Source organism: Acinonyx jubatus, chromosome E3, assembly GCF_027475565.1.
Source record: "Acinonyx jubatus isolate Ajub_Pintada_27869175 chromosome E3, VMU_Ajub_asm_v1.0, whole genome shotgun sequence".
Taxonomy (NCBI): Eukaryota; Metazoa; Chordata; class Mammalia; order Carnivora; family Felidae; genus Acinonyx; species Acinonyx jubatus.
Genome location: NC_069398.1, coordinates 4,510,307 through 4,538,155, shown reverse-complemented (window position 1 = coordinate 4,538,155; position 27,849 = coordinate 4,510,307). Strand labels below are relative to the sequence as shown.

General features: G+C 52.5%; 2 protein-coding genes and 1 long non-coding RNA gene across 12 annotated transcripts in view; 2 read left to right on the top strand and 1 right to left on the bottom strand.

Moving 5' to 3' along the window:
- Nucleotides 1-3,108, top strand: part of TVP23A (trans-golgi network vesicle protein 23 homolog A) — a 30,851-nt gene extending 27,743 nt beyond the window's left edge. The window contains exons 7-8 of one of the 2 annotated variants that reach the window (XM_027043267.2): nt 130-189; nt 1,098-3,108. In XM_027043267.2, the coding sequence (XP_026899068.1) occupies nt 130-189 (60 nt within the window). In that variant the 3' untranslated portion in view covers nt 1,098-3,108. Of the gene's footprint in view, nt 1-129; nt 525-1,097 lie in introns of those variants that run through there. The other variant, XM_053212917.1, reaches the window with a different exon arrangement.
- NUBP1 (NUBP iron-sulfur cluster assembly factor 1, cytosolic) lies at nt 479-27,548 on the bottom strand. 9 transcript variants are annotated; one of them, XR_001432490.3, is made up of 13 exons: nt 27,357-27,548; nt 21,117-21,330; nt 20,934-21,038; nt 19,078-19,211; nt 12,498-12,566; nt 9,900-9,932; nt 8,785-8,875; nt 8,013-8,167; nt 5,337-5,447; nt 4,959-5,061; nt 2,690-2,772; nt 1,651-1,746; nt 479-1,152 (listed from the first exon to the last, which is right to left on the bottom strand). XR_001432490.3 is itself a non-coding variant. In XM_053212913.1 (13 exons), the coding sequence occupies exons 2-12, from the start codon at nt 21,133-21,135 to the stop codon at nt 1,714-1,716; spliced, it is 936 nt and encodes a 311-aa protein (XP_053068888.1). In that variant the 5' UTR covers nt 21,136-21,330; nt 27,357-27,548; the 3' UTR covers nt 479-1,152; nt 1,675-1,713. The 9 variants fall into 9 exon arrangements, 7 of the variants coding, with proteins under 7 accessions (XP_053068888.1, XP_014943172.1, XP_053068887.1 ...); XR_001432489.3 differs by having other exon boundaries at nt 1,663-1,746; XM_053212913.1 differs by having other exon boundaries at nt 1,675-1,746.
- On the top strand, nt 8,162-11,234 carry LOC128313577 (uncharacterized). The gene is made up of 2 exons (XR_008294477.1): nt 8,162-10,353; nt 10,461-11,234. It is a non-coding gene; the product is annotated as an uncharacterized LOC128313577 (long non-coding RNA).
- Nucleotides 27,549-27,849: the final 301 nt, after the last annotated feature.

The following is a 27,849-nucleotide window of genomic DNA, read 5'->3' as shown; positions in this document are numbered from 1 at the left end:
GACCAAGACATTGAGTGATGAGCTCCGTGGGCTTTTGGTTACATCGTGGGTTTGCTCTGGCCCCTGAATCAGCAGAATCAGGCCCCTCACTTGTGAGGACAAAGCCACAGCTGACTTTTCCCCTTGCAGGCCAGCCCAAGGGACTTCCAGAAGCCTGGCCTCAAGGGGCTGGAGATTCACAAGCATTAGGTAAGAGGTGGGATCAAGGTGGGGGCCTGGGCACAGAGCCAGGGGCGAGCCAGCCTGTATCCTCTGGGTTTTGCAGGCCTCCCCCCCTGCCCTTTCCTCACACTGAACACATACAAAATCAACCATATGTGCAGGCATGAAGGGAGGGGACAGGAAATGAGAGAGAGGGAGAGAACAAGGGATTTGCCCATCTGTCTGCCCACGCCCCAAGAGAGATGGGAAACGGGAATTTACTCTTCCCTCAGTGTCCATTCCTGCACGTCTCCTGGCAATGAAGAGAATTCTAGAATTTACATGGGTGTCTCCTTTTATGTAATTAAAAAAAAAAAAACAAACCCTATAGGCTGTCTTATAGGATGCTGGAAATTACAGGATATAGTGTGCACTAGGTACAGACACAGATGACCTCTTCTGTTCCCATGGGTGATTTAAGAGCTTTTCCAGGGCTTCTGGGGACTAATTTTTCCCTCATTCTGAAGCAGCGTTTGGACTGTGCTACTTGAAGCCATGCCTGGGTTTTGCAGTGAAGCCACACATCCCATCACCGGGGTTCTTTTTTAGGCTTATCTTCTGAGGCAGCAGTGTCTTGAGGGAGAAGTTCTATAACTGCACAAGCTTCCAGCAGAGAGTTCCCCGACCAATAAGCCGTTGGCTCTTTCCTGGAAGCAGGCCTTGGGGGAGAGGTTTGAGGTTCTTATTTTTAAGAGGCGTGTTTGTAAAGAATGCCTTTATGTGTGTTGAAAAGTATACAAATCCAGGTTTAGAGATGACTCAACCATCTCTAAAAAAATGACTTCACGCCATACCAGAGTCTGGTCCCTTTCTGCCTGTGACCCCACTTTGTCCCCACGCTACTCAGGCTGGAGTGCAAGTGTGGCTTGCGTCTTGAGTGTTCTCTTGTGTTTCAGGAGCTGATGAGGTGCTCTTCTTTTGGCTGATGGAGACCACAGAACTCCTGGATTTCTGGAACACGAGACACAGAAGCAGTGACGATGAGGCAGTGCCTCGGGCAGCCGTGCTGGAGAGGGCTGAACCCCCAGATGGCCTTACTCCCAAAACAGCCCTGTTCTGCTGCTGCCCTGTCTCCCATTGGCTCATTCCACAGATCAAGAATCCTGGGAATGCTGGTATTGGCCCCGGACACCATCTTCCTAGGTAAAAGGAACTCCACCGTGCGCCATGAGCCTATAAGCTTTAACAACTGACCCCTCCCAGCCCCCCTGAAATCCAGGCTTCCAATGGCCGCCCACCAATGGAGTCAGGTCGGCACAGGTTTGTTTTTTTCCTTTAACCAGTTTCTCACAGACGCCTGGCTTCCTGGGCTGAGGGTCATCCCAGCCCCTACTAGCCCTCCCGTCCCCACCTGAGGCTGCATGGCAGTGACCCTAATGCTCCACAGATGACCCTAGACAGGATCTTCTCCCACTCAGCCCCACAGCCCTCTGAGTTCCCAGGACTCACACGCACACGTACTTTGAATGATACCTCTGTAGGCTAAAGCAGCTGGGGAATCCGGTGCATCAATCAAAAAAGACTGTCCTTTGTCACAACTCTTACCTTGAGATAAATGAAAAAACATCGGTGAAGACAGTGGCCACACAAACTGGGGGTTCTTTCTGGTCATGTGACCTTAGGAAGGCCTTGAGCCTCACCGGACAAGAGCAAAGCTGAGAAACACACAAAATGAACAGGAGTGTACAAGACGTGGGTTCCACCTGGTGCGTTTTCCACGGCAGCGGCCACCTGTCTGCTGGGCTTTCCCGGCACCCTCCCAAGGACACACAGTGGGGTCCTAGGATCCAGGTGCCACGGTGCACGGACCTCTGGCAGTGGTCGGAGACCCTGGCAGGCAGGTGCTCTTTTCTCCCCCTATCCTGGGCAGAACCCCATCAGCCTACCCAGCACTGCTGGAGAAGCAGGTCTGTGGTTCTGCTCCCCCAACCTTAGGTGGGCCGTGGCAAGGCCAAGTGCCGAACTATCCCTTCCTCACTTCCCCTCGTACTTGGGCACAGGGCCACGGAAACCGAGGTGGGGGGGGGGGGGTGCAGGGAGGATCCAAGAGGAGAGGGGGTTGGCAGAGGTGGAGCCCAGATGAGCCCGGGCTACCCTGGGACCATGGCAGAAATGTGGTAGCTAGACTAGGTCTGGGGAATCCCAGCAGAGTCCCGTGATGGCCACGATGTTCTCAAGTCTTCCCTTCCCCAGTAGGCCCTCCCCTTCCAAAGGTACCCTGGTTCATTCCCCATTTTCAAGGCTCCCCTTTCCTCTGACTGTGCTCCAAGAACAGTCCTGTCAGAAGAGCTTGTTGCTGAGGCTTTCTGGTGTCCTCTGGGGACATCGATGCAGCAGCAGCCCCCCGGCAGGGATGGGGGGCATTGTTATCACCCCCTCTTACAGATGCGGCTGTCAGGACTTGGAGCCTCCAGCCGGCGGGGGGGAGAAGCAGGACTCTGAGGCCGGGGAGGGGCTGAGAACCCCAGGGCGAGTGAGGTGGCCTTACCTCCTGCCCCAGGGCTCCCACCCAGGCTGGATCGCACACTTCATCCCTTCCTGTCTGTGTCCGGGCATCCACCTTGGCTCCCACTGGACAAAAGAGTTCCCGAGGGTCACAGTGCCCTCACCGCCTTGTCCTCCTTTCCACTGTATGAACGTGCTAACCCCCTTTCCTCGCTGGTCTCGTGATTTCAACGACAAATGAGGCTCGGGGACATGTAACGTCACACAGGACTGCTCCCTAGCAGACACTTCATTCTCTTAGCTTCAGACTGAGCCGCAGCCGCCCCCGGGGGCCTCTGCTAGCAGCTCTTGTAAAGTGCTAGAACTTTGCTTCTTTGTGACTAGTGGACAGAGTCAGGCAGGAGGGCAGCTGCCTCCCTCCCTCACAGGGGCTGGGACCTGCACAATGGCTTGGGGCTCTCTGGGCCTCTCCCATCCTATCATAGGGATCTGAGGGACCCGGACTCCAGCTAGGGTACAGACTCACAGCAGTGGGTGCGCCCGGAGCCACTGCCCAGCCTGTCCCTCAGCAGCGCCCCTGTGCTCCAGCTGCCGCTGGGGACCTTTAGCAGGAGACCTGTGCTCTGACCACCCGAGGGAAAAGGGCGAACTCAGCACCACCCCTGGTCGGTGCAAAGTGGTTAATCTCCCTGGGTGTTTGCCCCTCCCTAAAAGAACAGCTGGGATTTCCTGTGGTACCTGGGGGGCCCCCAGCACAGAGTGCTTCTCAAGGGGGAGCAAAGGCTCCCGGGCCCCAGGGTTCCAGAGAGGCACGCAGTCCTGGGGCAGCCCCGCACTCACCCTCCAGGCCGTGCTCTCGGCCCCACCTCCCTCCAGCCCCCCAATAATCTGGCCTGCCTGGGCATGGCCCACACAGCTCCCCAGCCTGCTGCCAACCCTCAAGCCTCCCCTGCCTCTAAGAAGCAGCACGGGAGTAGGAACCTGGCCCTCCCCCCACCCGTGTCTCCCATGATCATGGCTGCCCATCGGCCCCAGCTCCTAGATGGCTGGGACCTCAGCCAACTTTCTCCCCAACCATCAAGTCCTGTCCCCTTCCCTCTCCTGCACGTCCCTTCCTCTACTCAACGCCCAGCCCCGGGCAAGTCCTACCCTCCTCCCCACTCCCCTGCAGAGCCGCCTGCAGGTCTCCCTCTCAGCACTCGCCCCTGTGCCCTGGCTCAGGGTCTGATTCTCATTTCCCAACTGCTGAAGGCCCAGCGGCCAAGCTTGGCTGCAAAGCTGTCCACACCTGGGCTCCAGCCTGCCTTCCAGCCTTCGCCCCTTGGCTTCCTGCAGGCCCAGGCCCCTCTGCTCGTGCTCCCACCCCACCGCTTCTGCACGTCACAGGCACGGCCGACATAACCAAGTTCAACTCTGTGGTCCCCGGGAAACAAATGTGGAGGCAGGTATAACTTAAAAGGTGTGGACTGCCCTCCCCACCATGCCACTTAGCAACAGTGAACACACAATGGGGATGGGGTCCACCATTCCCTCCTCCAGGCTCACTGCCGCTCACGGGGTTGTCTAGAGGGGATGTGCGGGACTCTGGCATTAAAAACGGGGCATTTGGGGGCACATGGTGGCTCAAGTGGGTTAAGTGTCCCACTTGAACTCAGGTCATGATCTCGCGGTCTGTGAGTTGGAGCCCCGCGTCGGGTTCTGTGCTGATAGCTCGCAACCTGGAGCCTGCTTCGGATTCTGTGTCTCCCTCTCTCTCTGAACCTCCCCCGCTCTTGCTCTGTCTCTGTATCTCAAGAATAAACATTAAAATAAACTTTTTAAAAAGGGGGCATTTTTCATGTAACATAGCCCCTGAAGGCAGACCAACACCCTCACCTAGTGCTGAGAGACAGGGCCCTCAGTGCTGTGCTGGACCTCCCAAGAGGCAGAAAGTCTTCCTAATGGGTTTTCCAGGCTAACTGTGTTCAGGACTTTCACCTCAGAACCTAATTCCTGAGACAGGACTGCCCAGCATACCCCTGCCCAGTCCTCCTCCGGCCCCCTCGCCTTGGGTGAATTCCTCTCCCATGGCCTCCCAGCATCTTGCAGACAGTCGTGACCCATGTTCCAGGCCCCACGCGGCCCCCTCGTGACCCAGAGGTTTACTCGCTCTGACTACACACCCACGCGGCCTACGGTTTCCCTCGCCTGGAGGTGAGCACCTGAGAGCGGGCCCTTCATCTGTGGCCCCACCGTCCACGGTCGCGGCCACGCAGGGTGTGAACACCCCGCTTGGCGACACAAAGTTGAGATCGGCGCTCAGACTCACCCACCTATGTGTGGGTCCAGAGGCACTTTTCCGAGGAGAGGGATCTTCAGATCCTGGCACAAGACCTCCGCGCCCCCCGTCGTTGGTGGGAATATCTGAGACTCTTTCTATGAGGCAAGTTAAAAGGGAAGAGTTAGGACTTTGTTTTCAGAATTAAAACTGGACATTTTAAAGCAACTTTAAAAAATGGCGGTTTGAATATGAAACAGTAACCACCCCAGCAGAGTTTTCCTTAAATCAGCAGTATTTTGTGTGTGTGTGATCCCACTTCCCAAAATGAGGGGGAAAGCAGAAACTGTGACACAGAACCCATGTCCCGGGCTCTCCTCCACCACTACGAGGAAGGGCCTGGGCGGCCAGGCCTGGGCCGCTGCACTCCCACCTTGCACTTGGGGCAGACGAAGACACTCATGTTCTCCACCACTCCGATGATGGGCAGCTTCACCTTGTGGCAGAAGCTGATTTCTTTGCGGACGTCCTGGAGGGACACCTCCTGTCAAGGTTCAAAACACCATTTATTTCAAGATCAAAGTGAAGACAGACCGTGTGCGGGCAGGGGCGGCAGTGCAGTGGATTCGGCACCAGAAAGCCTCACGTTTAATAAGTATTTGGGGCCGACCACGTGCTGACGCCTGTTCGGGGCATGGACTCCCACAAACCCCAAAAGGATAAACCTGAACAGCCATATGGTAAACGTACAATGAATGTGCAGAATAACAACCTTTTAAGACACCTCAGGGTTGTTTTCTCAGCAGTACACGACTGTGCACCATTGTCTAGATCAGGGGACAGTGGGCCTGCTGTTTTTATAAACTTCTGGACGCAGCCACGCCCATTCCTTCACATCTCATCCCAGGCTGCTTTTGTCCTCCAGTGGTACAAGGGAGGAGCTGTGACAGGATGTAGGAGACATAAAGCCTAAAATATTTATATCTGGCCATTTAAAAAAAAAAAAGGTTTGCTAACCTCTGATCTCGACTTCTGAACACAGCTTTTTGGACAAGAAACTAAGGCACATTCCCGTATTGAGACTGAATTCACTTCGGAAGTCTGAAAGTTCATCTGACAGCGTGAGCACTGTGTGTAATCCTTGCTTAGCACCCTCTGCACGCCCCGGTGCCACAGTATTGCAGACACGTCTGTGGCTTTACCACGTGGGGGGGTGCCCGGAGGCTCAAGGCTTCCAGTCCTCCCTCTCTCCTGAGCACACCTTTGGTTCTCGGTCTCTCTGGCACGGAGGGAGAGACACAAAGACATTTAGCGGGAAGGTCAGCTGGTAAGAGTCCCCGCATCTCCTTGCACCTCTGTCGTTCTCTCCTTGGTGGCGCCGCTGTGTCAAAAACGCCCCCCAAAAGGGTCCGCTGCCTGTAACGGTGGCTGTGAAGGGCTCTGAGAAACTGGGAGACCTTACTGTCATGTCACACTCTGCCGAGAGGTTCTGGAGGAAGGGCACACAAATGTGGAGTGTCCTTCCATGGCTTCCTGGAGAAGGGCCAGCCTCTGCTCTTGCTGTGCCTCTCTTGTTGAGCCCAAGCGGCAGTCTGTGCTCTCTTTCACAGTCAAGTTGCCTTAGCCTTTTTTTTTTTTTTTTTTTAACGTCTCTTCATTTTTGAGAGAGCAAGCGTGAGTGGGCTAGGGGCAGAGAGAAGGGGACGGACGATCCAAAGCAGGCTGAGCCGACAGCCGACAGCCCAACGTGGGACTGAAACTCATGAACCTGAGCCGAAATCGGATGCTCAACCGACTGAGCCACCCAGGCGGCCCTGAAGAAGCCACCTTGATGCAAAGTGGATTTCTGTGGTTTCTCAACAGATGATTTTGAACCAGTTCACAACAAAACTGAACAGCAAGAGTTCCTGTATGCTCCCTGCGCCCACCCCCCCAATGCCTCCCCGCTATCAACATCCCACGACATGGCGCTGCATTCCGAACAGATGCTTTTCCTTTGCGGTAACCTGTTGGGACCACACTCAACTGTGTGGCCGGCCTGGAGTGGCCCCGACCAGCCTGAGGACAAAGCCACCCTCCCTCCACTGCCGCTCCCTGGGACAGGTGCTCCCTCGGCTGCAGCCACCAGAGGGGCGTATCTGCTCCTCTGCACGCCCCGCAGAGGGCCCCTGACCAGCACCAGAGCCCTCTCTCGCGCCTGTCGCGTCGTCCGCTCCCTGACCCAGGCACCCCCACGTGGCCCGCCGTGGTCACCCCCGCTTGTCGGAGCGCCACAAATGCACTGCGTCCGGCACCCACGTTCCTCCGTGAACCGCACAGGCCCTGAGGGAGGACCGGCCTTTTCCCTCCCTGGCGCCTGGCCCGGGGCGCGTTCGTAGTGGGTGCTCGGCGCAGGTCTGGCAAGGGGTGATACTGACTGCCTCGCAGACAAAAACCTACTTTCTTGTGCTTTCTTAGGAGTGGAGGAGAGTACCGTGACGGGCGTAACTCGTTTCTTGGGACCCTGTGAGAGCAATGACAAGAACAGAGCACATCGCAAACCTGACCGTGTTCGTTCACCGCTGGGCTCACTCAGGCTGACGCTACTGCTCTCTCCTCAGCGTGCTCCCAGCACGGCCTGCGTGCGACTGGGACAGGAGGACCCGGGCGTCGCTAAGGAAGGGGCAAGGGCTGTAGCAGCCTATCCAGAAGCCTGTCTATGCCCGAAGACGGCTGTACGGAAAACCAGACTTGCTCCGTTTGTCGGAGACGTGAACGGAAGCACTGCAGGGGGATGGATGCAGGGGCACAGTGAGGGGGGAGGTGACCACGAGGGACAGGCTGAATTCTAACCGCACCAGTGGGCTTGCGGGCTTGGTGAAGGCCACTTCAAAGCGATTTCGAGCCGCGGTTTAATCTGTGGACAGAACTGCGGCATGCTCATTTCGTACACAGCAAACGCCTGGACCACAGACAAAACGTTTCACAAGTTTCTGCAGATCCGAACCGAGGGCGGTCGGAGCACGTGCTGGCGGGAGCTGCTTCAAGAAAAGGGGCTCGAGACCGCACGAGAAAGAAACCGTTCGACAGGGCACAGCGTGGCGCCCTCTCTGCCCGGGCGCTCGCTCACCTGAGGAGTAGTGATGATCACCGCCCCATCGACGTGTGCCGCGGACAGGTACTGGACGGCCGAGAGGTGTTCGTCCGACGTGCCCGGCGGGGTGTCCACGATGAGGTAGTCGACCTCTCCCCAGTCCACGTCCCGAAGGAACTGCTTGATCATGCCTGGAGAGAGATCCAGTGAGGCCCTTCTCTTTCTCGTTTCCGTACTCACGACTCTCTAGAGGCGGTTCAGGATCTTCACGTACACTTGGTCTGTGCTCTAAATCAGGGGTGTGTGCCCACGGCTGGGGTGGGGCGCGCTACTGGCATCTGGCAGCTAGAGGCCGGGGTGCCGGCACCCTAGAAGGCAGAACACAGTCCACCCCTCCCCTAACAGAGAATTCTCTTGGCCCCAGAAGTCGCAAGGGCCTGGGCTCAGGAGCCCTGTCCTAAAAGACACTTTTGCATGGTTACCTTAAGCCTCAGCGGCCCAATCACCTTGCTATGATGTCACCTCACACCTTTCTTGGGCATAGAAAAGCTACTATAAAACCACAGTGAAAATAATTTCAGAGTTACAGAGGTCTTAAGGAGAAAAATCCCACCACAGATGTTAAAAATTGTCAAACAGCCCCTGGTATTTCTGTTAGGCTCTCTTCAACCAGTGAAGGCAACAACAGAGGCCACGAGATGCTTACAAATGATACAGTGCAAAAGCCCGGCAGATCACAGTTGCCATCCTGACGGGCTAGGCTGCCCTTGGAAGGTGGTAAGCAAAGAGAGAAAGTGGAGTGGCAAACCATTCTTCTTTGGTCCCCTCCAGATAACGGCATCGTCAGGACTGCTGAGCAAGAAACCCACGGACATCACCCCCAGGTTGTCTTCCAAGAACTAAACAGGATGAAACAAGAAACATTTAAAACCACAGGGCAAGGCACTTCCTTGTCATTTATCTGAGCTCAAAATGAAAAAACCATTTGGGGAACTAAATGACCACGTGACTTATGGGTCTATTCATTATTTTTTGCCAGTTTATTATTTATTTTGAGAGAGGGAGGGACGGACGGAGAGAGAGACGGGGAGAGAGAGAATTCCAAGTAGGCTCTGCGTTGTCAGCACGGAGCCTGACCTCACAAACCGTGAACTCACGACCTGAGCTGAAACCAAGAGTGAGGCCATTAACCAATAGCCACCCAGGCGCCTTGGGTCTATTCATTCTTTAAACCCACAAATCGTTTTGAGCAGGGGGAGAAGAAGGGTTACCATATGGGGGGGGGGGGGGACTTGAAAGAGGCCCCCTGGGGCCCTGTGCTGCAGCCTAACCTCAGTTGAAGCATCCTTTAACTGCTCTCACCTGGGTTGGCAAACCTTAGCTCCCAGGCCAAATCTCGCCCACCTTCTGCTTTCGTACGTCAAGTTTATTTACAACCGTGGTCATTTGTTCACGTATTATTACCTTCACACTACAACAGCGGGTAGCGTACCATCCCTGAACTGCAAATAATTACTATCTGACCCTTCGGAGAAACAGTTTGCCAGTCCCTGATCTTAACTGTATTCCCTGCACCTAAAACAGTCCTTCGATAGTAAGTATCTGCTGACTGAGTGTTGGGTTGAGGAAAGTGTTGCCAGCCCAACCCACATCTGCTACGTACACAGGACACACTACCCTGAAAATAAGGCAAAGAGAAATAATAGGGTGCTTGCGTGGCTCAGTCAGTTAAGCCTCTGACTTCAGCTCAGGTCACGATCTCATGGTTCGTGAGTTCGAGCCCCGCATCGGGCTCTGTGCTGACAGCTCAGAGCCTAGAGCCCGCTTTGGAATCTGTCTCCCTCCCCACCCCCCGCCCCCACGACTTATGCGCACTCTCTCTCTCAAAAATAAACACTGAAAAACAAAACAAAACCAACTCACCACTGGAGACCAGCCCGAGCCACTCTGGTGAACCTGCACAAACACAAACATGGACACACGCATTTATAAGAAATGACACGCTTAGGCACACTTCTCACACAGACCGATTTACACATTAAGAAAACAACTTCATAAAACAATTCATCCTCTCAAATGCTACCACTAAATCCTTACTAGAGAGTGAACAGCTGGGGAGAGGCCATGGGTCATACAAGCTCTATTTCTCAACCCCCCACCCTCCCTGAGTTGGGTTATTTTGAAACCCTGGCTGGTTATGTCTAGTCAGGTTCAAATATAACCTGGGGCCGGGGGTATTTTACAGGTGTGACAGCAACCAGGCAGGGGTTGTCGAGGATGTGCAGGGGACTGTGGTGCAGCAAGGCCGTCTCTGTAAAAGGCCAGGTGTGAAGCAGCGACACAGACCCTGGCCCATCAGTGGCCAGGGTGTCAGCCTGTGAGCACAAGAGCTGGGGGGGGGGGGGGGTGGCGGGAGGGGACAGGGGAGAGGTGTCGACAGGAAGCTCAGGGGCCACTTCATGATTCACACTCTCTTTCCAGCAGACGTTCGTTAACAGCAGGCGTTCAACCCCACCCCGCCTCTTCCTCTTCAAGCTGGACCTGACTCCACTTCCAAGTACACGGCAGTCTTAGCAGCTGTGTCGCCGGGCAGCACAGGAGCCCTACTGTTAAAACGCTCTCCGGAGAGCTCATTCCCACGCCACGTCAGTCTCCCACAGCCAACAGCTCAGTGGCTTTCGGGATATTCGCGGGAGCTGGGCCCCCACCACCGGTCAGTTTCAGAACATTTTCGTCACCCCTTAGCGGTCGTCCCCGATCCTTCCACCTCCCCCCTATCCTAGATGACCACCACCCACCCTTGTCTCTACAGAGGTGCCTGTTCTGGACATTTCACAGACATGCAACCATAAACCAGGTGGTCTCTGATGACTGGCTTTAAGGGTTTTTTAGCTTTTTTTTAATTCCAGCAAACATGCAGCGTTGCATCAGTTTCAGGAATACACCACAGCGACTCTACAATTCCATCTGTGACTCTGCTCATCACAACAGGTGTGTCCTTGGTCCCCCTTCACCTGTTTCACCCAGGTCTTCATTTAAAACAAACAAACAAAAAAAAACGGGCACCCGGGGTCTCAAGAGGTTGAGCATCCGACTTCAGCTTAGGTCATGATCTCACGGTTCATGGGTTCGAGCCCCGCATCAGGCTCTGTGCTAAAAGCTCAGATCCTAGAGACTGCTTCGGATTCTGTGTCTCCCTCTCTCTCTCTGCCCCTCCCCCACTTGCACTCTCTCTCTCTCTCTCTCTCTCTCTCTCTCTCTCAAAAATAAACAAAGATTAAAACAAACAAAACAACAAACCTTCTTCCCTATTTAAACTCATCCTCCACAATGGCAGGCTTAAAAGAGGGGGTAAAAAACATAATAACCCCACAGGGTGTGAGAAGAAAACAGCATCACTTCTATTTTATCTCACCAGGTAAAAAATTCAGCGTCTATAAAATACTCACCTATTGGTACCTTCAGTGCTACGTGCCCGTAACTGACAAGTAAACACAGAGCCGTGCTGTGGGCGTGTGCGAAGAAGCTGGTTACCGATGGCACATGAGCACACGTGTTGGACCCCTAGGCTCTTCCTCCCTCCTGGATGGTGTCATGCCCCTTCCCGAGGCGCCCTCAGCAGCAAATCCCAGCCCTGAGTAGCGCCCATAGGCCCGGCCTGCCTGCCTCTGGCTACTGTCCAGCTCCCCTACCTGTCACCCTGCCACTACTCATTGTGCTGGTGACACTCCTGCTCCAGGGCTCCTGCACCTGGCTCCCTCAGCCCAGGAGGCTCTTCCCCAGCAGGATGCCCTGGACCACACCCTCCTAAGCAGCAGCTCCCCTTGCTCCTCCCATCCCCCCTACCCTGCTCTCATTATCTTTGATCTGTCAGCTGCCCCCCGCCCACCAGGGCTGGATGTTTATTTGCCTTGTTGACTACGCTCCCCCAGCTCGCGCACGGTGCCCAGCAGTTATGTGAAGAATGAGCCAATCTAACACCCTGGGAACATCCTAGCTCTCCGGCCTCACTTTAATGCACTGTCTTCAAGGGGGACCCTTTCTGAGACTGCTTCTTACCACCTAGGAGGGAGAGATCAGCACCTGTACAGACTGCTATAGGGCTGAGGCCCTCCTCCGGGTCACTCGCCCGCCTCGCAGCCTCAGCTCCCTAGGGGTGACAACGAGGGCAAAAACATTCCCCTATTTCCAAGGGTATGGACCCCTGGCAAAGACCGGCCTAGCTTTCCCAGGCAGAGTGAAGTTTCTGTGTCCTACTTCTGCATTTCACTCGTGTTTCCATTCCCCTCCAAGAAGGCATTGAAACTAGTACTTCTCAAAGGGCGAGGGTGGACTTTATATACAATTCCCCCCCCCCCCCCACCGTTCACAGCTGTCGTTCACGTAGACGGACCAGTGAATGTTTGTCTGCTTTCAGCATGGCCGGGTGGAGGCGCACGGCTCTGCTCCGTCTGGGATCAGCCACTCAGCCCAGCCGTCTGCCGTGAGGATACTGGCTGCGGTGTGCATTACAGTTCTCACCTGTTCTCCTTCCAACCCCATCATCTTGGGAATCGATGGCCCACATATATCAATGTCCAGAAGGGCGACCTGGGAAACAAGAAGAGACCAGAGCAGCGATGCAACTGAGTGTGCAGTCCCCCAGATGTGCACTACTGGGAAAGAAACGGGCTTGAGGAAAAGAGGAAGTGCAGAAGATAGAAACGAAGTCAGATGTGGACCAAATGGAATCTCAGGGGAGTTACAGCATGCATCTTCCAGGCGACGGAGACACAGTCGAGAACTCCTAAAGAGAACGCGGCACAGTCCATCAACGCCAATGATTTCAGCACCCGCCCCCGGGTCTGGCCCAACGCCAGGGTGATCTAACAACCCAATGTCCGGTCAAAGATTCGGGTGCAGCCACTGCTCACTGTTCACTCGGCCTTGACCGTGTGCCCGAAGGGGAGGTGGGTATCATTATCCCTGCTTTACAGAAAACGAAACTGAGGTTCAGAGAGGCCCACTGACTTGTTCAATAAGCAAGAAGAGCTGGGACGTAAACCAAGGTCTCCCGACTCTAACACCGGGCCCCCTTCCGTGACCCCGTGGGGCCTGGAGAGGAGGGCCAGAGTGGAGGCTCTCGCTGACCTCTGACCAAGTTGCACTGCACTGTGATCATGAAAGTTAGTGATGGCTTCCCCTTAACGCCTAACAGGACACTGAAGGTAAGAAGGAAGTCGAGGGAAGCTGTGTGAAGGCTGGGAGGACTCCTCCCACCCCAAACGCCCCAGCTTCTCTGCGTGACACAGGACAGGCTGGGAGACGCCTTCAGGAACCCTCTGAAGAGCAGGAGGGTTGGCATTCCTCTCAAGACTTCGACGTCAACAATCCAGAGTGCAACACCTCCGGGTAACTTTTGAACCTGCTCCAAATCCGCTTCGTGCTTCCTCTTCACTGCTCCCAGCAGACCCCAGCCTCCACTTCCTCACTCTGCTCACCCTGGATCAGGAACCGGTTCATGATCAGATCAGCCTCTTGGCTCCCCCGCCCCCTGCTGGGCCACCTGGAGAACGCAGCCCAACGATTCTCAAGCTGAGGACCCGGTTTCCTTCCCTTCACACTGGCACTCGAGGCTGGTGGGTGTTAATGATCTAGATGTTTTACCTCAGGGCCTCACGACTCAGGAAATCACACCATCACTGCAATCCTAACAGGCTTTCCTCGCACTCTCGGTTTCTACTCACTCAGTCTCTGCACCCTTTCTTGGGGGAACGATTTTATCAGTTTAGAGGAACCAGGCTCCCCACAACCAAGGGGGCAAATCCTGAGTGCAGAGATGCAGGAGTGCAAGAAACACATCCCATGCATTCTCTTCGCTGGTGGTTTACAAAAAGACTGACATGTCTCTGCTATCCAGACCTCTGGGCGGCCATGTATCCTGTCCCCTTCACACTTCCTTTTGAACCTGTCACTAGCCCAGAACCGATCCAACTAACTCCCTTTCTGCTCAAGCCAGAGAACCCTAGTAGAGACAAACGTGCCTGAGTAAACCTTACTGGGGCCTCTGTGGAAGGTTCTAGAAGCCTGATGAGACAAGCAGGCTTTGCCACAACGATCTCCCAGCCAGAGACTGGGGGAACAGGGTACCATCAGGATCCCAAACTTCCCCTTAAGAAGAGGTGATGGGGACACCTGGGTGACTCAGTCGGTTAAGCGTCTGACTTCCGATGAGGTCATGATCTCACAGTTCGTGAGTTCGAGCCTGGTACTGGGGTCTGTGCTGACAGCACAGAGCCTGGAGCCTGCTTCGAATTCTGTGTCTCCCTCTTCTCCCTGCTCCTCCCCTGCTCACACTCTGTCTCCCTCTCTCTTTCTCACAAAAATAAACCTTAAAAAAATAATAAGATAAAATTAAAAAAAAAAAAAAAAAGAGGTGATGGGAGGTAAGCTGTAGCCCTGATGGCATTCCATCCAGCCACCCGTGTGGACTGTTCTCTCCACCCCAACCGTCATAGCTCCTGATCCCAGAAGCCAATGTTCAGGAGACCATCGGACCCCTTCCAAGCTCTAAAGTCTACAAGCCCCGGACACATGCCTTATTCAGTCCAAAGCCCCCAGAGAGGGCCCGCTAATGCTACAATCCCCTTTCAGATCACAAAGCAAGATGACCACTTGGTCCCTTGTGGGAGTTGGTGACTCTGCCGCGGAAAGACAGTGTGTGAGCTTTTGTGGTCTCCCAGCTGAGGTGTCACTTTCGAAGCTTCTCCTGCTCCCTTCACCACGACTCACAAAATCCCAGACTGCCGGTGGTCAGTGGGAGCGGGGGGTGCGTCGTCCTAGTTCTGTTCCCTCGTGGCTCAAGACCCTTCGCTAACAAGTTGTTGGGACACCTGCCTGCCTTGAGTGCTAACACAGAACAGTCCTGCTGAGAGTCAGGGATGCGCTTCCCCGAGAGAGTGGAAAGAAAAGGGACCAGAACTGCCCCCCTGAATTTAGGGAAGGAAGGAACATGTGCTATTTGAGATTAATCAACACAACAGATGCAGAGTCTACTGTCCGTCCGTCAACAGCCTCCAGCCTTTGGAGACAGTGACGTTCCCAGTCATGAGAAGGATCTATGGGGAAATACACTTTCCTAAGTGCAGACTTTTTTTTTTTTTTTTGGTAAGCCACCAGTGCATCGAGAAATCCAGCCTATCAGCCCTATTTCCACACTATATGGTGTGTTTCCTTTCAGTTGCGGAGTCCAGACAACTACTTCAGAATGTAACTAGTGGAAGCATCGTTGTGTGTGTAAACAACAGTCTCCTTCCAAGTGGTTACTTGCCTCTGGCCTGGTTAAAGCCCATCTTCGGAGAGCCGTTTATGAATATGCCTGACCGCTTCTAAAAGCAGAGAGCATTCTGGTTAATGTGGATATTCTCTCAGGGAAACCGTCACAGTTTTTGGCTGACCAACTGGCCAATGTAAATGTGATCCTCAAACGGCAAGGGACTGACAGAAGAATCAGTCAACAAGTAGATTTCGAACCTCCTCAGCACGGTGCTTGGGGTAGGCTGAAGTTGAAATCGTCACCACCTCCCCCTCCTGTTCCACTTGGTGGATAAAGCAGTAAGGATGGCCGTCACAGAATTTACTGAGCACTTCCCACGCCATCAGGCACCATGCTGAGCCCTTTACATTTACACCCATTACTTCCTTCGGTCCTGACGCTCATTTTACAGAGAAAACGGAGGCAGAGAGCCTGGGAACCTGCCCGAGGTCACAGAAGCGGTGTGGACGAAGCTGTGATGGGAACCCAGGCAGTCTGACTCCAGAGCCGGTATTCCTGCCCACCACACTCTACAGCACCCACCACCCTGGAGCTCCGATTCCGCCCTTTCTCCAAAAGCGGTAAGGCCCTGCTTCTTCAGTCTCCTGGACTCTCCCTTCATTTGTTCCCTGGCCACTGTTCCACCCACTGCCCTACTCCGGGTCCTCCAGGAGCAGCCACAAACACCGCCTCCCGCCTGGCTTCCTGTCCCCTCTAATGATACTCAGTCATATGCTTGGCCGACTTCAGTGCAATGCTCTTAACACAACGCTCAAATCCTACCTCTTTGCTCGCCAAATATCTTACCAGGTCATTCAAAGCCTCCCTGGTCTGGCTCAGCCTCGTCTGTGGCTCCCTTCCCTGGAGGAACCCCACCAGACTGCCTGCCACACACACTTCCCTCAGTCCCTGCCAGAGTCCAGAGGCTGCCTTCTCCAGGCCCAGGGGTCCCTCCAAGTTCTCTCTCCTATGTCCCAAATCCCTTGAGCACATCTTGGAGGGTGGATGCCAAATTCCAGAGAAGCCCACCTCAGCCACTGGAGGCCGGCAGGAACAGCTCCAGCACCAGCAAACGATCAGAACAAGAAGAAGGAAGAAGGGAGAATTCAGAGCCTGGGTGAGTCAGAGAACACCGAGCGTTTCAGATGACCCAGCCCAGCGGCTTCACTCCCGGCCTGTGGCCTCCCCAAGGGTTCAGCCTTCCTCCAAAGAGGCACTTCCCCTGCCAGCACCGGTGCTTCTGGTGCTACAAACCAAACTGGGGGCCAGTAAACTACAATCTGGGCGCCAAACCCAGCCCGTTACCTGTTTCTGTACAGCCCACAAAGTAAGAACGGTTATTACGTTTTTAGAAGGGTGGAGAGGGGGAAGAAATTACACAGTTTCATGCTATAAAATTCAAGTACCAGTGACAATAAAATTGTATTAGAACATGGCCATGTTTGTTTCTTTACAGATTGTCTATGGCTGCACTTATGTTTAAGGGCAGGACTAAATACTTGCTACAGAAACGATTTAGTCTTTGTAGGCCTTCCTATGGCCTGCGAAACCTAAAATATTCACATTTTGTGTAAAATGTTCTTTACACAAAAGTTTGCCAACCCCTGGAGCAAACTCTAATTTCTTTTTTTTTGTTTTGTTTTTTGTTTAATGTTTATTTACGTTTGAGAGGAACAGAGACAGAACGCAAGTGAGTTAAGGGCAGAGAGAGAGGGAGACACAGAATCCGAAGCAGGCTCTGAGCTGCCAGCACAGAGCCCAACATGGGTCTTGAACTCCCAAGCTGTGACATCATGACCTGAGCTGAAGTCGGCTGCTCACCAGACTGAGGCACCCAGGCAACCCGCAAACTCTAACTCCTTAATCCAGTGATTTGAAAAATGTATTCCTAGAGTCCCTGGATACTGGTGAGGTGTCTCAGTGGCCCCCGTGTATATTGAGGGCATGTCCAAATGGTAGGCTTGATCTCCTACCCACTGTAGCTGGCTTTTTTGCAGAAATGAAGCCTTCTGTTAAGATCTTACGGTGGTATTTCACACTAACATAGAATGGTTTATCTCCTACAAGGATAAAACGCTGAAATTCACCCAGCTTTCAGAATTTAAAAATAAACACATGGCAGTTTTGAAACTTCGATATTAAATTAATTGCACCTCTACGTTCCCTTCTGGCACTTTTTTATTTTTTTTTTTTTAAGTCAAAAAGCAGAGGGCCATTTATCAGAGTTAGAAAAGAAATCTGAACCGAAACTCAGCCCTCGTATATAAAAAAATTACTCCACATTCAAAACGCACGAAGAGAAAACTAATACCCAAGATAAGCCCATGTATGAAAGGAGGCACAAAGACCACGGGAAGAACGGAGAGAAGAAATGGCTTTCAACACGAACAAAATACAACTGTTTTTCCGCGTAGGCCCTGAAAAGTATCCTGATGCATCAGAGCGCAGCTAGTTGCCAATTCACATCCAGAGAACAGCAGGCTCTCTGACCCACAGCACGCACAGGGCCAGGCAAGCCACAAGCCTTCGACGAGGGCTGTCGTTTCAGGGTCAACCTACCAGAGACTTGGAGTCTAAGAGATACCCAGGCCACTCGAGTAACTCTGATGTGTTAAGTATTTATTGGAATTTTAAACAAAATTTCATTCTAGAAAAAACCAAAAACACAGAATGTGTTCTGTGTTAAAACACACACACACACACACACACACACACACACACACACACACACACACACACATCATAAACCACAGTATCCATGGTTTTATTAGGCATAAAGTGGCAACCAAAGTGAATAGGAGGGTCATTTTTCTAAGGTCAATGCAAAATTATCTCGACTCCCATGAATAATCCAACGTATTTTTAAAAATCACAGGGACTGTAAATTTCCGTTTGAACTTTGTGGTAAAAACATTTTCCCCCCTCTTCCTCACCACATCACACCTTTCATTAAGGCTGAAATCCAGAGAGCAGGCCCAGGCAGCTGGGAGTTTTCACGCCCATGTGTACACTTGGCCAAGAGTGAGTGGCCCAATTCAGGGGTTGGCAGACGTTTTCTTCCTCAAGGGCCAAATAGAAAATACAGTTGACCTTTGAGCAAGACAACCCCTGTGCAGTCGAAAATCCATACAGAACCTTTGACTCCCCCCAATTTTAAGTACCAATAGCCTACTGCTGACCAGAAGCCTTACACATTAATAGTCAATTAGCACTTACTTTTGTGTTACATTGTAACTATATTCTTACACTACAGTAAGCTAGAGAAAAAAAGGTTACTAAAAAACTCATGAGGAAGAGAAAATACATTTATGGCACCATAAAAAACCCACATGTAAGTGGAACCATGCAGTTCAAACCCCTGCTGTTCAAGGATAAACTGCCTTTTAGGCTTTGTGGGCAAAATCAAGGATGCTATTTACCACTTTAAAAGCAACCATTTTTAAATGTAAACACCATTCCAGCTCACAGGCCATAAAAAGAGAGGGGCTGTATTTGCCCTTGGGCTATAGTTTGTAGCCTCCTGGCCTAGAAACAGGCAGAAAGGGGCTAATAAAGAGAAAGAAGTCTGAATTTGACAAAATCATCAGCACACCAAGAGATTAAATGTCCACTTGCTATCCATTTTCATAGCTAGAGAACCTAACAAAATACTTCACTTCACTGTTTAACAGCTATGCTTTCCTCCTTCTCTCTGCAAGGATCTAGATTCCAAGGAAGCCAATCCAACTTAGTCTAAGGAAACCGTTCTCTACAAACCCTCAGAAACGCTCACACAGGAGTCTCTCCCAGTTTTGCCCAAGGTCCCACCTGTGTGTTTTCATCCTCTGCTAGGCCATGGGCAAGGTGGGCACTGAATGTGCTTTTTCCAACACCACCTTTCCCGGATAACACCAAGATTTTGTGTTTCACGGTCTTCAATTTTTCTTTGATTTCTTCTATGGCTGCAAAGAAAGCAAATCAGGTGATGAAGCCTCTGACCAAAGGGACTTGCCAGAGCTAAATCCTTGGGGCTCTTTCAAGGGATTGTGGGTGAAATACAACCTAGCTAATGGCGATAATAAGGACTGCCAAGAAAATAAGGCAATTAGCACATCTGAAATCTCGTTTATCGGTTGACCGGTCTGTGTCCTCTTCCTAGAACATCAGCTCCAGGAGGACAGAGACTGTCTGCAGCATCCACTGCTACATTCCCAGCTCTAGAAGAGCTTCACCCACATTAACACGTCCCAACCGGGGACAAAATCTGCCCGGAAACATTTTTGGTTGTCACAAGGAAGGGGTGCTATTGACATGTAGTGCATAGAGGCCACGATGCTGTGACATGTCTAACAACGGGCAGGACGGTCCCCCACCCCCCAAAGAATTATCCAGATCCAAAGTTCAGTAGTGCCAAGGCAAAGAAACTCTCACAAATAGCAGGCACTTAGGATGACCACGGATGACGATCACATACTACACATTTACTACACATTCAATGTTTCACCTTCCTGCAAATCCTTAAAATACCCCCATGAGAGAACTACTGCCCCTACACACACTTATTTAAAAAGTAGGCTCTTGGGGCGCCTGGGTGGCTCGGTCGGTTAAGCGTCCGACTTCGGCTCAGGTCATGATCTCACGGTCCGTGAGTTTGAGCCCCGCGTCGGGCTCTGTGCTGACTGCTCAGAGCCTGTTTCAGATTCTGTGTCTCCCTCTCTCTCTTCCCCTCCCCTGTTCATGCTCTGTCTCTGTCTCAAAAATAAATAAACGTTAAAAAAAATATAAAAAAATAAAAAATAAATAAGAAGTAGGCTCCAAGCCCAACGTGGGGCTTGAACTCATGACCTTGCGATGGACAGTCGCAGGCTCTAGTGAGCCAGCCAGGTGCCCCTTGCCTGTTTTTGAGGAGAAAATGGAGGCTCAGAGGAGTTAAGACCCTCGCTCAAGGTCATACTGTTTGTGGGACCCAAGAACCAAACCCAAGTCTCTTTGAACACCTTCAAAATTCTCCCAGCCTCCTGCTTTTTAAGATCTTTCTGTAAGTCCCCGGAGTCTTCCCCCACCCTCCCATTTATCCTTCGTACTGATTGCTGTGATGAGTTATTTGCTTGGTTGCTTATTGTGGGTCTCGCCTGTTAAACTAACATCCACTGGGGCAGTGACCCCGTCTGTCTCATTCACAGTACCCCCAACACAGACCATTGTGCCCAGGAGGTGATGGATGCATATTTCTGTTAAATGAACGCGAGAATTGCTCCTTTTTCAAAGGAAGACGATGTTGTCCAAAGAATAAGCCCGAGCCCCGCCTCCCCCACCCCCCAAGTTCAAAGTCTATACCCTACTCCTCCTGCTGAAGGCCTCCTCCGACCACTGCCGGTCACTGTCACTCAAACCTCCGGCCCCGCCCATGCTTCGCCCGGACTCCGCTCACTGATCCTTCAGGCTCCGCCCCAGCCCGCTACTTCCCTTTACTCTTCCATGGCTGAAGGCCCCGCCCCAACCCTGACTTTTCCACGCCCCGCCTCCTCTGGGACCACCCCTCTTAACAGGCATCCTGGTCCCGCCTCTGTCACTCAACCTTTGGGCCGTCCCTCATCACCATCAACCATCAGCTGTCCCCGCACGCCCCACCTCTTCCCGGCTGGCGCCCTTCACTTCCGGCTCAGGTCTCGCCCCTTCCTCACCTGGGTCCGGAGCGGCGCCGGCTCCGGAGGCGCAGAGCCGCTGGTTGGGACACCCCTGACATGAGGCACCTCGGCCCGCCTGGGCGCTGCCGGTCCCGGGACAGCCTGCACGGGGACAAGGTCACAGTTAAAGGGGTTCCTGTCCCTCCAGCCCCCCTATCCATGCCCCCTCCGCGCGCTCACCCTGAGGCACCTCCTCCATTCCGGCTGTCTTCGACGTTTGCGCGGGTCACCGGAAGCCGCCCTTACGTATTTCCGCCCCTTGGAGCCCAATCTGACTCTCCAGTCGCGCGAAATAAGTCTCAGCAAGAGGGTTGTGTGCATGCGCAGATCTTGTCTGAGCCGCTGCGAGTTCTGAGCTGCAGAGATCCTTTGGGAATTCTTCAGCACCTATCTCCTGGGAGCAAAGGCATTATCCTACGTGATCTCAATGCCATTTCATACCAAGAAATACTGATGCAAAATTGTTAGCTAACGTACCCTTTATATTCAAATTTAAGAGCCATTTAATCCACGGTCCCAGATAAAACTTGCCCTCCACATCCCCATCCTGGATCCAATCAAAGGTCGTATCTTCCTTTTGTTCTCTCTTTAGCCTCTTTTAAATTGTTTTCATTTTTTTAAATTAAAAAAGTGTTTGAATTTATAAGAGCAAACCCCCCCTCCCCAGGTACACATGAAACGGAGAGCGGGGTGGGGGGCATCCCAAGTAGGCCCCTCACTGAGCCCAATCGGGGGCTCGAACTCACTAGCTGTGAGAGCGTGATCTGAGCCGAAATCAAGAGTCAGGGGGCGCCTGGGTGGCTCAGTCGGTTGAGCGTCCCACTTCGCTCGGGTCACGATTTCACGGTCCGTGAGTTCGAGCCCCGCATCAGGCTCTGTGCTGACAGCTCAGAGCCTGGAGCCTGCTTCAGATTCTGTGTCTCCCTCTCTCTCTGGCCCTCCCCCCATTCATGCTCTGTCTCTCTCTGTCTCAAAAATAAATAAATGTTAAAAAAAAAATTAAAAAAAAAAGAGACAACAGACTAAGCCACTCAGGTGCCCCATTAGTCTTTTCAAATAGAGAACAGCCTTCCTCCTTCCCATGTTGCCCTTGTTTTGTCTTTCAGGACATTGATAAATTTGGATAGTCCAGGCCAATTGTCTTATAGAATACCCCATTATCTTGATTTGTCTGATCCCCTGCCCTTATGATTAGATTCAGGTTAGAAGTTTTCGGCAGAACATACTTGAGTAATGTGCTTTATTGTTGTATCACAGCTCGATGCCCCGAATTCCCAGTGGGAATGTGAGGGCTTGGTCACCTGGGGAAGCTGCTGTTACTCCGGTGAACGGTACCCTTTTCCATTTGTAATGAATAAAGATTGGGAGGTGATTTGTTCAGAGCCTGTGACTAGCCTGCTCATCAACGTGCCACTGTGGTTTTAGCATCGTTATTGCCTAAATCCGTTATACCTGTGTTCCAAAATTGTGCCTTTGGAGGAGAAAAGCTCACGGTCAAAATAGTTTACTTTTCCTGAGGTCACACAGTTCATGGCGAGGGAGCCAGAGGGATGAACCTCGGCCTCCCAGCTCCAGAGCCTGCAAGGTCATCTGTAACATATGCCAGGTGACTCCGTGCGAGGTACTGGTGCCACCAAAGTGCCCTGATTCCTGTCGCTCTGGTGCCTGTCTGGTTGGGACAGCAGATAATCAAGCAGGGAATTACAGAATTATAAATGCTATGGCAGAACACAAATGGGGAAGAGTCAGGGAGGAATTCCTTAAAGCTGAGCAGGATACATAGATTAGGACAGGGCGGTGGCATTGACAAGTGGGGTCTCAGACGGAATGAACAGTGTGAACAAGCCCAGAGAGGAATTCTGACCTCTTAGGCAGGGACTGTTGGGATCTCCAGTTTGCAGATAAGACAAGGTCAGAGAGAGGGACTTGCCCAAGGTCTTAGAGCCAGGAGGCTGCACAGCCAGGCTTCCAACAGAGTAGGACCCGGGCTCTTGACCACTAGGCTACACGTTGGGACCCAGGATGCAGATTCCTCTTTGTGAGACTCAGAGAAGTGAAGGGACTTGGCCCTGGGCCTCCCAGCCAGCAGGCCTCAACTCGACTCTTGCGACCACAGGCCCTTTTCCCCTCGACCACACAGCAGAGGCCTGAGGTCAGCCCCCCACTTCAGATCTTCCTTACTGATGTCCCCCAAGACATTTCCAGCGTATTCCTCCCAGCTCTTTCCATTAGCCCTACTGCTTCATAGCTCTCTTCTGTCTCTCGTGACCCAGGGGCCCGCCCACGCAGCGAGTCTGCTCGGTGGCAGCGAAGAAAGATCTTCTGTTCTTCAACCCCTGTCTCGCTACTCATTCCTCACCACCAGGCTATAGAAACGATCTCCTTCCACACTAAAAAGTGAAATCGGGACGTCTGGGTGGCTCAGTTGGCTGAGCGTCCGACTCTTGATTGTGGCGCGGGTCATGATTTCATGGTTCGTGAGATAGAGCCCCGCAACAGGCTCTGTGCCGACCAAGAAGCCTGCTTGGGACTCTCTCTCTCTCTCCCTCCCTCCGTCTTGTACTCCAACCAAACTCTTTTGTTTAAGTAAAATCAAATAAACCTCTCAGCTTTGCTCTAAGTCTCTCCTCCTGTCCCCAAACTCCTGTCTCACCTGGGATGGAATTTTCCATCTGTGGGAGGGGGAGCAGATGGGCAGCAACTAGGCTGCAAAGCAGATTCCCAGGCCCATCCTGACCTCCTCAATCAAAAACTTCAAGGGCTGGGCCAGGGAATCCTCATCTTTACCCACTCACTAGGTAGTAATTATATTCACTAAAGCTTGAGAACCACTTGTGAAGACGAGCACACCTCAACACTCAGTTCTTGGCCCATTTCCGGTCACACTGTCCACACCTTCCCAGGATGACCAGCTTTATGCTGATGGCATCCTCCACTATCCAGTAGGAAACATCCTCCAGTGTTCAGCTCGTTTCTTCCTAAGTTCAGACACATGTCTCCCAGTCAACACCTGATGGATTTTACTCCATGGGTGTCCCTCAGCTGTAACCAACTTCCATCCACAAGTTTTTCCCCCAAACTAGTTCCTCCTTCCGGAGTTCTGATCTCAGAGAACAGTCCCACCACTGCCCTATGAACTTGAGTCCAAAATCTGAGCATCAGCCTTGCTTTCTTCTCACCATCTCCCTTGTATCAGTCATCCACTGCTGTGTAAGGAGTCACCCCAGATATATGTAGTGGTTAAAACAATGGTTTATTTCTCACGAGTCTTCCGTTTTTATCTGGGCTCACTCGTGTGGCATCGTTCAGAGGAGAACGGAGAAGATGCTCAGGTGCGCCTCCATTTCCCTCCACACGGCCCCCGTATCCCTACACGGTCTCTCATCATCCAGTGGTCTTAGCCTGAGCGCCTTTCCACGGCAGCTGTAGCAGTCTGCAAACAGGTGCAGGGTCACTTTCCCACACCGTGCTGGTCACATCAAGTGACAAGGACAGACTAGGTTCAAGGGGCAGAGAAACAGAGGCCACATCTTGATGGGTAGAGTGGCACGTGCATAAAAGAAATGGCAGTCAAGACTGGTGGCCATCGCTGGAAACATTCTTGAGGTCTCCCTTCAGGTCCGATCAGGGATCAAGTCCCATGGCACACACCTGTGTGTGATGCAATGGCCTCCCTGCCCAAATGCCCCAGTCCCTCCCCCCTTGGGGCATCTGTGCCCTCCCACTGTGAACAGGGCCTTCTCTTCCCAGACTCTGTGCTCAGGCATGTGACTTACTTTGCCAACGTGATGTGTTAGCCAACGTGACCTAACACAAAACAGACATTTGCTCGTTTTCCCTTTCTTGCCCCTCTGCCATCGCCAGGAGAACACGTCTGGGCTGGTCTGTGAACGGTAAGATGTGGGACAGAGCCACCTACCCAGACCCACAGGTGACCACGGATGTGGGAGTGCGGAAGGACCATCCGGTCGACCCCCAGACTCATGAGCCAAATAAACACTAGTTGTTTTGAGCCCTCCAGGTTGGGGGAGCAACAGACCCGTGATGTCTCCTTGCTGCCTTCCTCCCAGACCTCATCCTCCTGGGCCTTAGCAGGCCTCGCTAGGCTGTGCCTAGCGGCTGTGCCTAGGCCGGGATGAACACCCTCCAGACCGCAGAGGCTCAAGGCAACAGTTTATTTCTTGCTCCTCCTACTTGTACACCTTCACTGGCAGAGACCTGTTCGTTGTAGTTCCTCGACGATACAGAGGACAGAGGCCCGACCATCTCCTGTCGACACTGTCTGAACACAAGCCTCTAAAGATCGTGTGATTTGGGGGCGCCTGGGTGGCTCCGTCGGCCAAGTGTCCAGCTTCAGCTCAGGCCGTGATCTGACGGTTCGTGGGTTCGAGCCCCGCGGCGGGCTCTGTGCTGACGGCTCGGAGCCTGGAGCCTGCTTCGGATTCTGTGTCTCTGCCTCTCTCCCTGCCCTTCCCAGCAACCTGTTCTCTCTTAAGCGCGCACGCTCTCGCTCTCTCTCTCTCTCAAAAATAAACATAAAAAAAAAAAAGAAAAACAGCGTGATGTACACACTGCTTCTGAAATGCTTCCAGCCAGAAGTGTCCTCTATTTGCATACCTTCCGTTCCAACGAACACATGGTCATACCCAAAAAGGTGTGGGGAGTGTGGTCAGTCGCGTGTGCTGGAAGGAGAGGAAACCCAGACCGGCACGGAATCATCTCTGTGGTTTCTCGGGGTTTCTTTCCTACACGTCTTACGGTCCTTTCCCCTTACAGTTCAGACTGGGTTACTCTGCTACTCTGACACCTTCAATGGCTCCCTATGGCCCAGGCTAGCACCAATCTGGATGTGGTTTTCAGTGGCCTCCATGACCAAGTTTATTCCTCCGGCCCCACTTCTAGCCGGGTGCCAGTGTGCATGCCAAGCTCTATGTAAAATGTCTCTCCAGTAGACATTTCCCTGGGCACCCCAAGCCATCACTCTGTGGCTCACACAGGTCCTTTGACAGGAATGTCCTCCCTGCTGGCCCTTGCCCCGTCCTGTGACGTCTCAGCTTTCCACATCATCCCACGGAAGTCATTTCTGGCCTGTGGAATCCACGGCATTCTCCTTTCCTGAACACAGAGTGTTCCAGAAGCCTGTGCCCAGTTTTCTGTTTTAGTAACTTGGGAGGTGTGAATGCTACAAACTTCCCAGAATCAGCGTTTCAAAGTGTATTTACATCTCCTTTACATTTACTTAGTTTGGGGAGTTTGATAGATTTTAAATTTAAGATTTTTATTTCGGTCCCCCTGATTGAAGATGGCAATGAGGACGAAAACAACAAAGCGAAAGCTGGAAATTTTGTCGTTTTCAATGTAGAAAACTTAGCAAGTGCCAAAAGATTTAATTAGCTACATTTTTAAATGCTTTTAAAAATAAGTTTGGAAAACTAGAGACACAGCAGAACGATCAGTGATTGCCAGGGGTTGGGGAGGGAGGGACGAACCCGCAGAGCACAGGGGATTTTCAGGGCAGGGAAACTTACTGTGTGACACCATCAGAGTGGGCACTTGACATGACGTAGGGGTCAAATCTCACAACCTTACAGCACCTAGTGTGAGCTCTAACTCAAACTGTAGACTTTAGATAATAATAACGTATCAATATTATGGTTCACCAATTGTAACAAATGACCACACCAATGCCGGGTGTTAATAACAGGGGAAATTGGGGTGGGGGAGGCAGAGAAGGAACTGTTTGGGAACTTTCTGAACTTCCTGATAAATTGTTCTGTATGCCTAAAACTGCTCTGAAAGCCAAGTCTCATACTTCTGAAGTTGTTAGGGCTCAAATGAGCACGGGGAGGGCTGGAACACGCGTGTGTATACCTCCTGGAGGTCGTGTTTCTCAACCTACCCACATACCATGATCACCTGGGGGCTCCTCTGCCGAGGACCTGCTCCCCCACACCTGTTAAGTTAGAGTCTTGGGCAAGGGCCCGGGCATGTAAAGGGGTGCTGAACCCCGTTTCCAATGTGGGGTTGCGGTTTCCCCAAGCTAGTAAGTAACACTGCGGGCACCAGCCAGGTGGTCCAACAATTCAACTCAGTTTCTCCATTCTGAGGCTCTTTACCCGGAGATAGCATTTGATTCCACATGATGCGGGCTCACTTTTACAGGACTGCCTCCCCACCCGCACCCCTCCCCTTCGCTGACTCCAAAAGCCAGTTGCAAGCCTAGGCTGTCACCTGTGCTTCGGACTGCCCGGCTGTGGAGTGGGGATCCCAACCTCCTTGGACCTCAGACGCCAGTCCAAAGTCCAGCTTGCTTGGTCTTCTGACCGACTAGCTACCAATCAGCTTTTCCAGGACCTCCCCCGCTTTGGATTCGATTAGTTTGCTGGAACGGCCCACAGAACTCAGAAAAAAGTCACTTACCAGATTACTGTTTTTGTTTTTATAGAAGGAGAGAATTCAGAAACAGCCAGACGAGAGAAATGCACAGGGTGAGGTTACGGGGAGAGACTGCAAGAGCGTCTGTGTCCTCTCCAGGCACGGCTCTCTCCCCAGTTCATCAAACTGGAAACTCTCCACACTCGGTCCTTTCGGATTTTATGTAGGCTCCATTACACAGGCACGCTAGATGAAATCATTGGCCGTTGGTGATTGGCTCAAATTCCAGCCCCTGGGCGGTGTTGGGAGGGTTGGGTGGGGAGGGATGGAAAGTTCTAACCCCGCAAAAGCTTAGTTGGTTCCCTGGCAACCAGCCCCTTCCTCCCCTGGAGGTCCGAGATCACTTCGTTAACATAACAAGAGACACCTTAATCGCTCTCTTTGGAAATTGCTAGGGTTTTAGGAGCCCCTGGTTGGTAAGGGGAGGAAAAATGCTGACTCCAATTCTTTTGTTGTTGTTTATTTTTGAGAGAGAGAG